Genomic DNA, 12,645 nt, shown 5'->3' with positions numbered 1-12,645 from the left:
CAGAAAGCAGCTACGAAGGAAAACAGCGTACCGAATCACCCCCAAACTCAGACTGCTCAGATAACCACTCGCCCGCTGACGAGGTGTGACTATATCGCACCGGACGGACCGCTCGGAGTCTCCCGGCATCTCGCTGTTCTCAGACGCACTGATATGAGACATCTCGCGGGAGTTCCGTTGGCAGCACCGAAGGGTCAGGTGACCTCACGGCTCCGCCCCCGTTTTCCTGGCCCGCGGTCCCGCTTCACGCATGCGTGGGCGGTGCCGGCTGCGGCGAGTTGGTGTGGGGCGCGCGCGAGCGGGGGTGGCGGGATGGTGCTGAACCGGGTGCGGGCGGTTTTCTTCGATTTGGACAACACGCTCATCGACACTGCCGGGGCGAGTAGAAAAGGCATGTTGGAGGTAACGTCCCAACTTCCCGTCCTTCTTTGGGCAGGGTCAGCGCACCCAACCCATATCGCGCGCTTTCCTATCCTCTTGGTGTCCTCCCACCCCCGACCTTCCCACTGCTGAGTCCATCGACACCGCGTCTGGGGCTGGGTCATCCCGGAGGCACTGGCTTCTCGTCCTTTAAGACCCACCGCGTTCGGGAAGGAGCGGGAAAGAAGGACGAGTGGGCAGGGGGAACTGGTTGGGGAGGAGGCTGCTTTCCCTCGCGCCCGCGGCTTGGGTTACCTGCCTGGCTACGCCCAGATCTGGGAAGCTGGGGTCTGGAAGTTGTTTCCACCTGTGGGACCCGGAAAGACGTCGTTAAAACTGCCACGGTGGCAGAGTTGCCCACAAACATAGACGGTCACTTGGCTTTTTGCCAGGACAGGTTCCGACCTGCTAGGCGAGCGTGGCGCCAGGCTCTCCGCGGTTGGCCTCTCCACACTGCGTGATCTTGGGCAGATCTTTGAGGAGACCCAGGAAGTTACACAACTGTCAGTGGCGAGCCTGGGCTTCATTGACTCCAGAAAATGTCTCCGCAGAAATTCATCTCCAGTCTCTCTGCTGTGGGTGTGACCCTTAGACTTCTGAGGTTACATTCACAGTCCGTGCTTGCACAGACCACTCCTTTCATGAGGCATTATCCAGCAGCATCCTCTCCTTTCCGTACCCACAAATGCTGAATCAGACTTCTTGAAGCCCCACATCCACCCCTGCTTTCTTCTACCTGCAGGTCTAAGAAGAAAACCAAAGATTATCAGATGTGAAAACCCACTTTCAAAAGCTAATCCTTCCAAACCTGAGAGTCCCAACCTCTTCATGCTTCATTAGTTAGGTATTGACTCTCTGGTTTTTTTTTTTTTTTTTAAGCCCGGAAGGTGGGGCTAGACTGGGCGACCTCAAGACCATGAGATCAAGACCGGACCCCAGAGTCTTGGCTTACTGACTGGGCTGCGTAGGTGCCCCAGGTTTTGACTCCCTCATCTTCATCCTCTTTCTTGGTGCATTCCATTCCTGCATATTCAGGTTCGTCCCATACTTCAAAAAATAAAAAAAGAAGCCTTTCTTGAACCCTTCTTCCTTCACTAGATGTTATCTGTCTCCCTTGAGGGCTTTGGGGTTTTTTTGTTGTTGTTAATTTATATTGAAGTTAGTTACCATATAGTGTATTATTGGTTTCAGGGAATCCTCAGTTGCATGTAATACCCACAGCTCATTACATCAGGTGCCCTCCTTCATGCCCATCACCCATGACACCATCCCCCACCCGCCTTTCCTCCAGCCACCTCAAGATTGTTCCAAGAGTTAAGAGGCTCTTACGATTGCCTCCCTCTCGGTTTTTATCTTATTTTTCCTTTCCTTCCCCTATGTTCATCTGTTTTGTTTCTTAAATTCCATGCATGCGTGAAATCATGTGGTATTTGTCTTTCTCTGCCTTATTTCACTTAGCATAATACCCTCTAGTTCCATCCATGTTGTTGCAAATGTCAAGATTTCATTCTTTTTGTATATATGTGTGTGTATACACACACACACACACACACACACATATACATACCAGGTCTTTATCCATTTATCCGTCGATGGACATCTGGGCTCTTTCCATAGTTTGCCTTTTATGGACATTGCTGCTATAAACATTGGGGTGCAGGTGCAATCATTATGTTTGTATCCTTTGGATAAATACCTAGGTACAATTGCTGGGTCATAGAGTAGCTCCATTTTCAACTTTTTGAGGAACCTCTATACTGTTTTCCAAGGAGGCTATACCAGCTTGCATTCCTACCAACAGTGTAAGAGGGTTCCTCTTTCTCCGCATCATCACCAAGATCTGTCCTTTCCTGACTTGTTCATTTTAGCCATTCTGACTGGTGTGAAGTGGTACTTCATTGTGGTTTTGATTTGTATCTCCCTGATCTCGAGTGATGTTGAGCATTTTTTCATGCATCTGTTGGCCATTTTTTTTTTTTTTTGAGAAAAGTCTGTTCATGTCTTCTGCCCATTTCTTGGCTGAATTATTTGGTTTTTGGGTGTTGAGTTTGTTAAGTTCTTTATAGATTTTGGATAGTAGCCCTTTATCTGATATTTATTTGCAAATATTTTTTCCCATTCTGTTGGTTGTCTTTTGGTTTTGTCGACTGTTTACTTTGCTCTGCAAAAACTTTTTATCTTGGGGTGCCTGGGTGGCTCAGTTGGTTAAACATCTGCCTTCAGTCATGGTCAGGTCATGATCCCAGGGTCCTGGGATCAAGCCCTGGATTGGGCTCCCTGCCCAGCAGAGAGCCTCTTCTCCTTCTCCCTCTGCTGCTCCCCCTGCTTGTGCTCTGTGTCTCTCTGTCAAATAAATAAAATTTTTAAAAAAGGTTTTTCCGGGGCGCCTGGGTGGCTCAGTGGGTTAAGCCTCTGCCTTCGGCTCAGGTCATGATCCCAGAGTCCTGGGATCGAGCCCCGCATCGGGCTCTCTGCTCAGCTGGGAGCCTGCTTCCTCCTCTCTCTCTGCCTGCCTTTCTGCCTACTTGTGATCTCTGTCTGTCAAATAAATAAATTAAATCTTTAAAAAAAAAAAATAAAAAATAAAAAAAAATAAAAAAGGTTTTTCCTTGTCTGAGGAAAGCATCAGCATCCTAGAGACTGATTGGAAAGCAGGAGCTTTGAGTCAGTGCACTAAGTTTTACCTCTAGATTTCCAGCCTACCTGCAGGTCCTGGGCCAGAGTCGCAGCCTCCAGCCCAGCTCTCTCTGCTGCAGAGTGGCTGCCCCCACAGCCCACATTCTTCTATCATGCCCATTTCTCCTGCCTAAAGGGGTTTTGTGCAATTCAATAGTTTTTCCATAAGCTGACCTTGTATTAGTAGAGCCTTTAGGAGATTCTCGTTAGACACCAAAGTTCTGAACAGCTTTTTTCCCTCAATTCTAACCCAAAGATTTATGTACCTTAATAATTTAATCAAATTTGTGGATGGCTTCTCCCCATTTCCTATTCAGTATTCTTAGTCCTAGGTTAGCTTTACATCTCAGACTGATGTACATCAGTCCAATAAAATATGAAATAACCATACTGAAAAAAAAAATGAAAAACTTACCTTGATGAAGTCCCAATAGTTTATTTTTGCTTTTGTTTCCCTTGCGTCTGTGGATGTGTCTAGCAAGAAGTCAAAGAGGCTGAGGTCAAAGAGGTTGCTGCCTGTGTTCTCTAGTCTTTTGATGGATTCCTGTCACACATTTAGGTCTTTAGTCTATTTTGAATTTATTTTTGTATGTGGTGTAAGAAAGTGGTCCAGTTTCATTCTGCATGTGGCTGTCCAATTTTCCCAACACCATTTGTTGAAGAGACCGTCTTTTTTCCATTGGATATTCTTCCCTGCTTTGTGGAAGATTAATTGACCATAGAGTTGAGGATCTGTTTCTGGATCCTCTGTTCTGTTCCATTTATCTGTGTGTCTGATTTTGTGTTGACAGCAATGTTTTTTGAAAGAAATCTATATACATTATTTCCATGTCTCCACCTTTATTTATTCCTTAATCCCTTGACATATAGCCTCTCTCCTTGCTACTTAATGAAATGGGCTTGCCCGGTCATTACACACTTCTCAAATTGCCAAAATCAATGGACATTTTAAGTCTGTATTAATGGCTTTGCTGAGGCATTCCATAATATTGACTGTCCCTTCTATTTGCATACCCTTGACCTTGACCTCATGGGCACCACCCTGTACTGTATTGCCTCCAGTTTCTTCAGCTGCCTTGTGTGTTCTTGGCAGTCTAAGCCCAATATGTTGCAAATAAATCCTTGGTTTAGGCCAAATCATGCTATAGCCTAGAGTTCATGTGTTAAAGTCAGGCATTTGAGTTTGAATCACAGCTATCCAATACCTAGCTGAAAATACCTGAACAAGTTCCCTAACCACTCTAAATCTTAAATCCTTATTTAAAAATGTGAATGGTGATATTAGTCCTCAGTGTCCTTATCAGGTTTAATTGAATGCATGGTAAGTCTGTAGCATCCAAGTGTACACTTGTTAAGTTGTACCATCTACTGTGTCCACCCAGTCTGTCCCCTCCTGCATATCCACCCCCCACTGCCCTTATCTTGCTTAAAGGTGGACTTGTCTGTCACCTAGCTATTGCTGTGGTGTTGTCTCCAAGCTTACTGTGTCCAGTTTATCCTCCACATTCCTACCAGAGTGAATTTTCTGAAAAAAAATAAGATTTTATTTCTCCCTAGTGTGTATACCAAACTCCCTTATACCAACACTGTATTTTTTTTATTTAAAAAAAAAAATTTTTTTTTTTTTAAAGATTTTATTTATTTTTCAGCGACAGAGGGAGAGCGAGCGAGCACAGGCAGACAGAGGCAGAGGGAGAAGCAGGCTCCCCGCCGAGCAAGGAGCCCGATGTGGGACTCGATCCCAGGACGCTGGGATCATGACCTGAGCCGAAGGCAGCCGCTTAACCAACTGAGCCACCCAGGCGTCCCCCAACACTGTATTTTGTTCAAGATATCTTATAATGTACTTATCAAAGGAAATTACAATTAGTTTTTGCAACTCAGATGCCTGCAACTTAATAGCTTCTTAAAACAAACTGTCTTGGTCATATTCATTTGATACATGGTAAATATTTAATGAATAATGAATGGATGGGTGGATAAAATTACAGGTCTACAGACTTGATTCTGTTGTCACATCCTTTACAAACATCCTATTAAACAAACAGAATTGAGTTGTGTGCTTTTGACTATACAAGGAGTGCCTTTTTTTTTTTTAAGATTTTATTTGACAGAGAGATCACAAGTAGACAAGAGAGGCAGGCAGAGAGAGAGGGTGAAGCAGGCTCCCTGCTGAGCAGAGAGCCTGATGTGGGGCTCCATCCCAGGACCCTGAGATCCTGACCTGAGCTGAAGGCAGAGGCTTAGCCCACTGAGCCACCCAGGTGCTCCTATACAAGGAGTGCTTTACCACATTAGAATACAGCACCATCTGAGGCACCTGGGTGGCTCAGTCAGTTAAGTGTCTGCCTTCAGCTCAGGTCATGATCTCGGGGTCCTAGGTCTGAGCCTTGCATCAGCCGCCCTGCTTCAGCAAGGAGCCTGCTTCTCCCTCTGCACCTCCCCCTGCTCATGTTCTCTCTCTTTCTCTCTCAAATAAACTATTAAAATCTAAAAGAAAAAAAAAAAAAAGAATACAACACAGTCCATAACTGTTAGCCAATTCAAAAGTAACATACCAAAGGGAGGAAAGATCTAGTCATTGCCTTGTGCTTGGGGAGAAGGAGCCATATACTAACTCTATATATCTGTTTCATTTTTTTTCATCTTCTGGAAAAGTTATTTCTGTCTACCCTCTTCAGGCCTTTCTTTCAGAGTCACTACGTAAGAGGAAGCTGTCCACAGAAATTTGGGGTTTCTCAGTGAACAGAGCAGAAAAGATATCTGCATTTGTGAGTTTACTTTCTAGTGTTGGTTGACCATGAACATAATACATCAAATGTATATTTATTTATGTTTGGAAAAGTGGAGAGGAGAATGAATTGCAGTTTTAAAAAGGTTGATCAGGAAGTCACATAGAGTAAATGATGTTTGAAGAAAGACTTGGACTAAAAATAACATAAGAGCTGCTTGAATTGTTAGGCTGTATGTAGGCAGTCATATTCTGTGAGAATGTATTTTTTTAAGCTTTTATTTTTCATTTATTTTAGAGAGAGTGAGTGCAAGTGCAGGAAGGGGCAGAGGGAAAGAGAGAATCACAGACCCCACACTGAGCATGGAGCCTGACATGAGGCTCTGTCCCAGGACCCCAAGATCACAACCTGAGCTGAAATCAGAAGTCAAGATGCCCACCAACTGAGCCATCCAGGTGCCCCCATGAACACGTATTTTTAACTCAGTTTTATTTGGAATTCAGCTACTTCATATCATATCATAGTGTTATAATATTACATAGTTCCCACACCAGCCCTGAAAGAGTATTTAAATCACAATTAGCTAAAAACCAGTACTGATGATAGTAACTTTAATTCTGGGTCCAGACAGCAGGTTAGAAGGATACAGTTTCCTTTCTGTATGGGTTAAGATGAGACTTAAATAGAGTTTTGAAGTAGAAACTTGAGTTTATCTTATCTACAAATTGATTTCCCTCTCCCCCCTTCACTGTCCTAGGGCCCTTTTCTTTAGGCCCTTAGGTACCTCGTGGGCTTAATTGTGCTCAGAATCCTTTTCAAGCCTGCCTTACCCCTTGCACAAAATATCTTCAGACCACCAAGTTAGAGATCATTTTCCCCCACCCCCAATTCTACGAAAATTCCCGTTTTCTCAGTACAGGGTTTAGGATTGTTTATACTAGTAATAATATGAACTAATTTAAGTTAGGTGTTTTTTGTTTTTACTGAAGTATAGCTGATACACAATGTTACATTAGTTTCAGGTGTACAACAGTGATTCGGTAGGTGTTATTTCTGTTTTAATAATATGTAAATGGCTGATAAGCTTTTTCCCCAAATATGTTAATATTAAAATGCTACTTGGGGGCGCCTGAGTGACCCAGTTGTTAAGCGTCTGCCTTCAGCTCAGATCATGATCCCAGGGTCCTGGGATCGAGCCCCATATTGGGCTCCCTGCTCAGCTGGGAGCCTGTTTGTCCTTCTCCCTCTACTGTTCCCCCTGCTTGTGTGCTTGCTTTCTCTCTGTCAAATAAATAAAATCTTTCTTTAAAAATGCTGCTTGTGATCCCAAATGAATCTATAATTAGTTGCTGTGTGAAAAAATGAGAAAGTTAATTCAGAGGATATAATGAGAAGGAATTTCAAAACTTGAAAGTGGTATGCTTTACCTTTATAAGACTCTCTTTTTAAGGTGAGCTAATTCTGTTTTTTTCAGAGCCCTAAGAACATGCGAAATGAATTGCCAGTTGTAGTAACAGAAAATTGGACATTTATTGAGAGCTCTTTGCTTGCTAACTATGAGCCAGCTCCTATTTAAGCTTAAGCACTGTGGATTTCTAGAGGCCTGTGTTCTTCCGTTGTGTAGCAGTAGGTTTGCTAAAACTTTAGGGTGACCTTCCATCATAGCTCAAGAGTAATTCAACTGACATTGTTAGAAAAGATGATGACATTAGCACAGAGGCTGTAAAAGCTCAGTTTGTTAATTTAACTTTGCCTCCCCCTAAAATTTTTAGGAATGACATCTTTTTCTTGAAGTAATAAGACTTTTCTTAACTATTGCATTTTTTTTGAAGAGCACAAATAGCCTGAACAACATTTACTTTTGATGTGATTATTATACTTTGAAGGAAGAAAAATGTGTCTGTTAATTTCTTTCCCCTTTTCAGTAGGTGAATTGAGCATCTGTTGTGAGTAGCATACTACTTGTTCCCTGTATAGTTTAGGGCAACATTTTTTAACTTATTTGACCTCTTTGCTCCAACAGAAGACAGTTTTTAGTCTCAACTGTGTACATTACACTCATCATCCAAAGATCCAAATTTGTCTTGGTATTCAACTTTCCCCAGATGTCCCTAAGGTAGGGACTTAAAATGCAGGTAGTCCATTTGGGAGGTGGTCCTTGCAAGTGCTGTAAAAGAATGGTGGGATCATACAAGGAAGAGAGGGAGTCTAATAAATGAGTAGGTTACTAGTGTGAACAGTTGGGGAACTCTGGGAGACAGCATGCAGAGCATGCTTCAGTTGTCCCTCCCAAGGGAAAAGAAAGCTGGGATATTAATCTGCCAATTTCTGCCACTCATTAGTTGAGGCCTCCTTCCAGGGTAAAACTTCAGCCCCAGCTTGTGTGCATGGGCGCTCCTGTGGTCAAATAAAACCCTTAGTTACTTACAGTATGAAGCCCAATTGGCATTACAGTATTATGGTATAAAGCCATTAACATGTATGGGAACAGTATGTGCCAAGGGGACTTGGGTAGCATCTATAGAAGGCTTGGATTGAAGATCTTTTACTAACCAGTTACAAACAGACTCTCCAGCCTGATCTTTTACAAACAGACTCTCCAGCCTGATCCCCCCTCACATGCCTTACATTTCAGTCTGAAATCGGCTTCTCACCTTTCCCGGTTCTCAAAATTCCAAGCTCTGTATCTTTGTTCTTGCTATTCCTTCTGTCGAGAATGATTTCATTCTCTTCCCATGCCTACCTTACAGACTTGGTAACACCTTAGTTTAAATGTTACTTTGGCTATGAAGTCGTATCCAATAACCCTTGTGGAGTGACCTGTTCTTACATTTTATTTCCACTATTGTTTACATGACTGTTAGAGCACTCAACCCAGCATTTATAGTGGTTGCATACCTGTTTATTTACCCCAGCAGATAATGTCATGAGGGCAACGGACCCAGTCTCCACTGCCTAATAAGCACATGTGCTTTGGAAGTAGGCAAGTGTGGATTTAAATCCCAGTTTAGGCAAATTATTTAACAGTTCTGAATTTCCATTCCTTATCTCAAAAAGGGGAGTCCCTTGCAGAGTTGTAGAGAAGTTAGAAATAATATATGTGAGCATTAGGCACTATGCTTGCCACATTAGGGTCTCAGTAAATATTAAGAGAGGCCAAATGGAAAAGAAGATAATAAAAGCCAAGATAAAAAGTTGGGGAACACGAGAGGGAACGTGTAATTCTAATGACAGAGACAGAACCAGTGTAACAGAGGGTGACTCAGAACTCTTTGAAGGTTTTTATCTGGAAAACTAGGTTTGGAAGAAGAACTGCGTCATTAAATTGCTGAAATCACAGCAGGTTCTTCATTCTCTTAGAATTGAATATATGTTTTTAAAAAAGTGCCCTATTAGGTCCCATTTTATATGGTGGTCAGTTTAGGCCTTCAAAACATAAAATGGATGTAGGTAAAGGATTGGATGAACCAATGTTATTTCTGGGAAGAGTCTATATAATGGTTGTGGTGAAATTAAAATGTTTTACTAAATTTAAACCTAAGTTCTATTTCCATTTCTTCATAACCAGGATGGAAGGTGGCAGACTGCCAAATAAAGGGTTTTTATGACCTATAGCTGAAGATACTTAGAATAGAAATCGGTCAAAAAATATGAATGGGTTGTGTGGAGAAATTGGGAGATCTTCCCTCTGATATTCTTTGAAAATGAGACCAATTCCCACCAGAAATGGTGTAATGGTAGAGCTGCCTTAAGGCAGGCACGTGGAGTTGGAATTTCTACCCAGGGATTATAGGTACATGGTTTCTCAGGGTATGACTATAAAAGACCTGAAATGTGTTAATGGAGTTGTTTTTCTTTATTTAGGTGATAAAGCTCTTACAATCAAAATACCATTACAAAGAAGAGGCTGAAACCATTTGTGACAAGGTTCAAGTTAAACTCAGCAAGGAGTGTTTTCATCCTTCCAGTACATGCATTACTGACCTAAGGACTTTACACTGGGAAGAAGCAATCCAGGAAACGAAGGGTGGTGCGGCCAATAGGAAATTGGCTGAAGAATGTTATTTCCTGTGGAAATCTACACGTTTACAGCATATGATACTAGCAGAAGATGTCAAAGCCATGCTTACTGAACTTCGGAAGGAGGTCCGCCTACTTTTATTAACAAATGGAGACCGACAGACCCAGAGGGAGAAGATCAAGGCTTGCGCCTGCCAGTCCTATTTTGACGCTATCGTTGTAGGTGGAGAGCAGAAAGAAGAGAAACCAGCACCTTCCATATTTTATTACTGCTGTGATCTCCTCGGAGTACAGCCTGGGGACTGTGTGATGGTTGGTGACACACTAGAAACCGATATACAAGGAGGCCTTAATGCAGGGCTGAAAGCAACAGTCTGGATAAATAAAAATGGAATAATGCCACTGAAGTCATCCCCCATGCCACATTATATAGTTTCTTCTGTGCTGGAGTTACCTGCTCTCTTACAAAGTATAGATTGTACAGTCAGTATGTCAACTTAAAGCACATAAAAGGGCATGATGTATTTTAGGGTCAAATTATAGGTTTTGAACTAAGAAAAGCTAAGGCATTCCATTTAAGACCCATTTCTAAGAATATTTTTACTTATGACTTAATAACCAACCACTGACTGGTATTCATATCTAGAAGTCCAGAATACATTAGTTAATACAAGTTAACTTTTAATAGTGTAATCCAGAAAACTTAAGGAAATATATTATTTGTTAATCTGTGCTTGAGGTTTTTAAAAAATTATTTCATTAATCTTGTGGCATCTTGGAGCCATGAAGATACTAAGCAAGATAGCTTGTATTTGTATGCACAAATACAGGTTTTTGTGTTGTCTTAAAAATAGATATTTTTTTTAAATAGATAATCTAAAACATATATAATACAGATTTATCAGAATTAGATCTGATTAATAGGAAATAAGTGCTAAGTCACATGCCAATCAAGGCATTCCATAATAAAATTATTTTGCATATTTTCTTTTTTAAAATATATATACCATATTTTTGCCTACTTTGAATATATACATTCTTCTATGAATCCAGTTTTTCTTCATGACCTTTTTGGGGGGGCAGTGAGTAATTTTCCTATGGTATATACATGACAAAGAGATTTTTCCACTAAAAAAGCTGTTAAAGTCAGCATGTGGTGCTCCTTTTCCATGACATTTTCACATAGTGAAAATGCACATAGTGAAAAGTGCACAAGAGTGCACTTGTAGGTTCTTACTAGTCTTTCCCTCTTACAGAAGTATTTTTATAATCTTTTCCCACATACACATTATGGTTCAGGGGACTAGACTCTCTGGCTGGGCATAAGTATAAGCCACATGGCAACAAAAGTCATTTTCCTTCTGTGGATACCTCAGAGGTGCAACCTAACCATGTAGCACTCCCATAAATTCTGTCTTAACTGAATAGTTTCACCCATACAATGAAAGCTAATAAAAAATTATGTTTTGCTATGAATAATTTCAGGGTGCCATTCTAATACAATTTAAATGGCTCTTGGTGTTAACCATCTGCCTTACATCCGCTGTTTTTCAAATTTTAGGAAGGATATCCTCTCACAATTTCTATATCCAACTCAGTGTTCACTTTGAGCTTATTAATTAATGACTAAGGCATCTTGCAACTAGAAAACCTTTTCTAGGCTGTGAAGCTAGACAGTGTCGTGTCTTCACCAACTTGGAATAAAATGGCTAATTAAGGAAAAAAGAAAATATGATTTGGGTTGGTTTTTGGCAGGTTTTTTTTTTTAAACTTTTGTATAAGAAGGTACCAATGTAAAATATTAGACTGTTAGAATATGTATAGCTATGACTCCTTTAAATATCCTATGATTATGATACTTAGATTCTGGAGTATGGCTATCCTTAACTTACTTCTTTAACTCCTGCCTATTGCCAAGAACAGGATTCTCTGCTTTTGTGCAATTGTCCTGTTGTATTTACTTTTCACTCTTAATTTTTAAAACTGTGACTGTACCGTTGACAGTCCCAGGGTGTTGTTGCTATGAAGCTAAACATTCGTGAACAGGGTATGTTTGTGTATAGTTCCAGGCATGGTGCTCATGTGACCTTGATTATATTTTAGCTATTTAAAAATTATTAAATTGGAAGATCTAGGCAGAAAAGTAATTACATGTGTGGTTTCTCTAATAGATTGGTGTGTGATGCTGAGTGTTTGTCCTTTTAGCTATCCCACAGGGTGGATGTAGGCAGTGTCACATTGACTCTCCTAACTGGAGAAGGTTCATTGCTTCTAGGACATAGTGACAAATCTCTGCAAGATAGTTCCTAGAATGTCAAAGGAGCTGTTCTTCAGCCAAAGTTGGGGGGGGGGGGTGTATAAATTGTTTCCTTCTCCTCCTGGTTTACATTCAGTACATGCATTAATGCAATATTGCATTCCATTTGCACCCTTCCTTGGAGAAAAACTTAGTGGTTTTCTACCTTCCAAGTGGAATGTTACAGAAGATAGTAAAAAATCTTGAAATAGACCTATATTTTATTAGTAATGTTTTTAGAATATAATCCTCAAGATTAAAAAAATGATGTAATGAGAGTATCTTATCATCTTAATTTTTTTCAGCTTTCCATAGTGGTGTGCTCTACAAAGCCCTAAATTCTCAATTGTCCAGGGGCTCTCCTAAGCACCAGCTATAGAGGAAGGCCTAGAGTAGACACATAGGAACATTGCACCTGGAATACTAACACAAAGGTGAATGTGTTCTTATTCCATATACACACTTAAGCCATTGGTGCACAAACATGTTAGCTCTGATAGT

General features: G+C 41.2%; 1 protein-coding gene across 1 annotated transcript; it reads left to right on the top strand.

The window, feature by feature from the left end:
• Nucleotides 1–296: 296 nt before the first annotated feature.
• NANP (N-acetylneuraminic acid phosphatase) lies at nucleotides 297–12,018 on the top strand. The gene is made up of 2 exons (XM_032849428.1): nucleotides 297–402; nucleotides 9,693–12,018. Exons 1-2 carry the CDS (start codon nucleotides 313–315, stop codon nucleotides 10,347–10,349), a joined length of 747 nt encoding a protein of 248 aa, XP_032705319.1. The 5' UTR covers nucleotides 297–312; the 3' UTR covers nucleotides 10,350–12,018.
• Nucleotides 12,019–12,645: the final 627 nt, after the last annotated feature.

This window comes from Lontra canadensis, unplaced genomic scaffold (assembly GCF_010015895.1).
Source record: "Lontra canadensis isolate GAN:19392208 unplaced genomic scaffold, GSC_riverotter_1.0 scaffold228, whole genome shotgun sequence".
In the NCBI taxonomy this organism is placed as follows: Eukaryota; Metazoa; Chordata; class Mammalia; order Carnivora; family Mustelidae; genus Lontra; species Lontra canadensis.
The sequence above is the reverse complement of the archived record's forward strand: the minus strand, read 5'-3'. Positions and strand labels throughout refer to the sequence as shown.